General features: G+C 39.0%; 1 protein-coding gene across 1 annotated transcript in view; it reads left to right on the top strand.

Moving 5' to 3' along the window:
- Positions 1 to 4,311, top strand: part of SYNRG (synergin, gamma) — a 96,944-nt gene that overhangs the window by 31,019 nt on the left and 61,614 nt on the right. Inside the window, exon 6 of the mRNA XM_006832342.1 lies at positions 889 to 1,000. Within this exon, the coding sequence (XP_006832405.1) occupies positions 889 to 1,000 (112 nt within the window). The remainder of the gene's footprint in view (positions 1 to 888; positions 1,001 to 4,311) is intronic.

Genomic DNA, 4,311 nt, shown 5'->3' on the forward strand with positions numbered 1-4,311 from the left:
TCTAACACATTATTGTGTTTTTTGTGAAAGTTTATAGTAAATCAAGAGTTAGCACACAGATTTTCCCATGACATTTGTTTCAAACCCCACAATGTGTCAGCTCTCTCTCAGTTCCCTCCTTGGGTTCTTCCATTTCTACTAGTCTGATATTCTTGTTTCCCCCAGTCTCCTCATCTTTGGTTTTAGACAAATGTTACTCTTTTGGTCTCGTATAATTGATTATTCTAAGGGGTACATTCTTCATGGGGGTGGTGCTTGTTTTGTAAACCCATCATTATTTCACCGAAAAGTGGCCTCCAGGAGGGTCTAAAGTGAGTTTCTCTTAATTGGGCACGCTTAATATCTAGTGGGCTCCTGGTGTGGCACTGTAGGATCAGCACTTGACTGCTAGCCACAAGTTGGTGGGAAGTTCAAACCTACCAACCAGTCCTCAGAAACCCTATTACAGGGTTGCTATTAATCAGAACTGACACAATGGCACTTAACAACAGCAATAATAATATATAGTAACTCTATCCTAAGGACTTCTGGTGTGGTGTTGCCGGTTAATGCTGTAAACTGCAACCTCTGTGTGGGCCGTTAAGGCCGGCAGTTCTAACTTACCAGCTGCTCCTTGGAAATGGTCGCTATGAGTCGGATCCCGACTCGATGTCACTTAGCAACAACAACATCCTGATATATTTATAAACACGCCTTTCAACACTTATGTTTAATGGAGTAGCATTTTATATTTTTGTTTTATACATTTATCAATGACTTTTTTGACTTGGACAGTTGATTTTGGTTCAAATGTTGGAAATAGACTAGTATCTCCACTTGTAATTTGTGAGTGTTTAAAAGGAAACCAAAGATAAATGAATAAACATGCATATTTTTGTTGTCTCTTAGACAGGAGAGAAGAGTAGAGATGATGCTTTGGAAGCCATAAAAGGAAACTTAGATGGGTTTTCCAGAGATGCTAAGATGCACCCTACTCCAGTATCACATCCCAAGAAACCAGGTAGTTTTAATTTTGAGAGACAATGGGTGATATGTAGTCCCTGAAATTGACCATTATATGTTTGTTAAGAATCAGACCACCACTCAGCTGTTGGTTTGTAGTATTGTGGTGGTTTGTGTGTTTCCATCAGTATTTCAAATACTACCAGGGTCACCCATGGTGGGCAGATTTCATGGAGCTTCCAAACTAAGGCGAACTAGGAAGAAGGACCCAGTCAGTAATCTACTTCTGAGAAAATTGGACAGTGGAAATCTTATAAATAGCAACAGAACATTGGGAAGATGGAAGAAAATCAAAATACAACTGGAGAAGAGCTGCCTCCTCAAAGTAAACTCAACCATAATGATATACAAGAACTTTGACAACCTTCATTTGCTGATATAGTACCACTCAAATTAGAAGCAACAGCTGTAAAAATCCACTAGTAATCAGAATGTAGACTGTGTGACATAGGAATCTAGGAAAATTAGAAGTACACAATGAAATGGAATGCTTGAAGATAGATATCTTAGTCATTAGTGAGCTGAAATGTACTGATATTGGCCATTTGAATTTGGACAGCCATATTACCTACTATGCCAGGAATGACAAATTGAAGAGCAACAACATCATATTCTCATTGTCAGAAAGAACAATTCAAGATCTTTACTGATAGGATAGTACAACACTGTTACTGATAGGATAATATCCATACACCTACAAAGAAGACTGTTGATAACAAACTACTGTTCAAATTTATGCACCAACCACTAATGCCAGAGATAAAGAAACTGAAGATTTTTAACCAGTTTCTGCAGTGTGAGGTTGATCCAACATGCAGTCAAGATGCACTGATAATTACTGGTGATTGGAATGCAAAAGTTGAAAACAAAGAGAATAGAACGGTAGTTGTAAAATATGCCCTTGCTGATAGAAATGATGCCAGAAATCACATGTAGAATTAAGGAAGAGCAGTAATTGGAAGCAGTCACTCCTTTTGGAGGACAAACTACCTGGAAATTTGGAGAACAGCTATCTGGTCAACCAGCTGAAAGAGATCCATATTTGTGCCCATCCCTAAGAAAGGTAATCCGACAGAATGTGGATATTGTCAAGCAATATCTTTTTTTGTTGTTGTTTTTTTTTTTTTCTTAAATGTTTTATTGTGAATTATGTGATAGTTTACATGGGAGAACATTAGTTTTACATTCATTCTATCGTATATCATCTCATTGCCATGGTTACAGTCCCCTCCATGCATCATCAACCAACCAAAGGGTATACCCTGCAAGCCTGCCCCCCACAGCCCCCAGGTCTTCAGCACACAGTCCCTCTCCCTCTCTGGATCTACAGTCCGCAGCTGCTCCATTGCTCCACGTCATCGTCTCTGTCCATCTTAGGCATCACTGCTTCTCTGGGTAGGGTCCTGCTCTCCGCTCTTCTCCATTGATGGTCCTAGGGACCTCCGCTCCTAGACTGGAAAGTTAATCACTCCCCTCCTAAGCAATATCTTTAATATCACACTGAAGTAAAGTTTTTCTGAAGATAATTTTTAAATGGTTGCAGCTGTACATCTACAGGGACCTGCCAGAAATTCAAGAAACGAGGAGTATCATTGGCGATGTCAGATGGATCTTGATTGAAAGCAGACAATACAGAAAGGTGTTTATGTGTGTTTTATTGGCTATGCAAAGGCATTCAGCTGTGTGGGTCATAAAAAACTATGGATAACATTGCAAAGAATGGGAATTCCAGAACACTTAACTATGCTCATATAGAACCTCTATATAGATCAAGAGGCAGTTTGTTTGAAAAGAACAAGGAGATACTGAGAATATAAAATTGGGAAAGTTGTATATCAGAGTTTATTCTTTGACTATACTTATTAATCTATATGCTTAGAAAAGAATCTGAGACACTGGACTATGAAGAAGAATGCAACATCAGGTTTGGAAGAAGATTTATTAACAACCTGCGATACGCAGATGACACAGTCTTACTTGCTGAAAGCAAAGAGTGCTCGAAGCACTTGCTGATAAAAATCAAAGACTATGCCCTTCAGTGTGGATTACAGCTCAGTGTAAAGAAAACAAAAATTCTCACAACTGAACCAGTAAACATTATGATAAATGGAGAAAAGATTGAAGTTGTCAAGAATTTCATGTTACTTGCATCCACAATCATTGCCGTGGAAGCATCAGTCAAGAAATTAAATGAAAAAAAAAAGAAATTAAATGATGTAGTACTTTGGACAAAAATGCTGCAAAAGATCTTTTTAAAATATTATTGAGCAAAGATGCTGCTTAAGGACTATGGTGTGCCTAACTCAAGCTATAGTATTTTCAGTCGTGTCATATGCATGTGAAAACTGGATATTGAATAAAGAAGACCAAAAAAAGAATGCCTTTGAATTATGGTATTGATGAAGAATGTTGAATGTACCAGGGACTTGCCAGGGAACAAACAATTCTGTCTTGGTAAAGAGGTACAGCCAGGGTGCTCCTTAGAAGTAAGGCTGGCTAGACTTAGTCTCACAGACTTTAAATGTGTTATCAGAAGGGACCAGTCCCTGGAGAAAGGACATCATACACAATCAAATAGCAGGTCGGCGAAAAAGAGGAAGACACACAGCAAGTAGCACTGACAGTGACTGCAACAGTGGGCGCAAACAGCAGTTGTGAGGATGGTACAGGACTGAGTGGCATTTCATTCTGTTGTGCATGATGGATTTGCTATGAATCAGAGCCAACTTGATGGCACCTCACAACAGTGTAGGGTCGCGATAAGTTGGAACCAACTCAACACCAGAAAAACAACAGAGGAAAATTTAAAGGTACCTTTGATGGCAAAAGGCTGGAAACCCCCTTCATATATTATAGGCCTAAGTTTAAACCCTAATTGAAAAGATACTGGTAATTCCTGGGCTTCAGAAAAAAAATTTTTTTGACTCAGCATGAAGTGGTTAACTAGAAACTGAACTCAGAAAATAATTTGAACAACAAAATGCCAATTTATCAATTAATCATGAGGAGTACTCACTGTTAAACTACAACTGGTTGTCCAAAAAGGGCACTCTTTATGGACTGAGGAACCCCTGAGTTATGCAAACAATAAGCGTTTGTCTAACCAGTTTGGGGAGAAAGATGAGGCTTTCTGCTACTGTAAAGATTTGCAGCCTCAGAAACCCCGTGTAGGGTCACTATGAGTCAGAACCAACTCCACGGTACTTAACAACAACAACAACCAGTTTGAAAGAAACTCTGGTAGCATAGTGGTTACGAATCGGCCTACAAACCTTAAGGTCAGCAGTTTGAAACTACCAGCTGTTCCAC

This window comes from Chrysochloris asiatica, unplaced genomic scaffold (assembly GCF_000296735.1).
Source record: "Chrysochloris asiatica unplaced genomic scaffold, ChrAsi1.0 scaffold00007, whole genome shotgun sequence".
NCBI lineage: Eukaryota > Metazoa > Chordata > Mammalia > Afrosoricida > Chrysochloridae > Chrysochloris > Chrysochloris asiatica.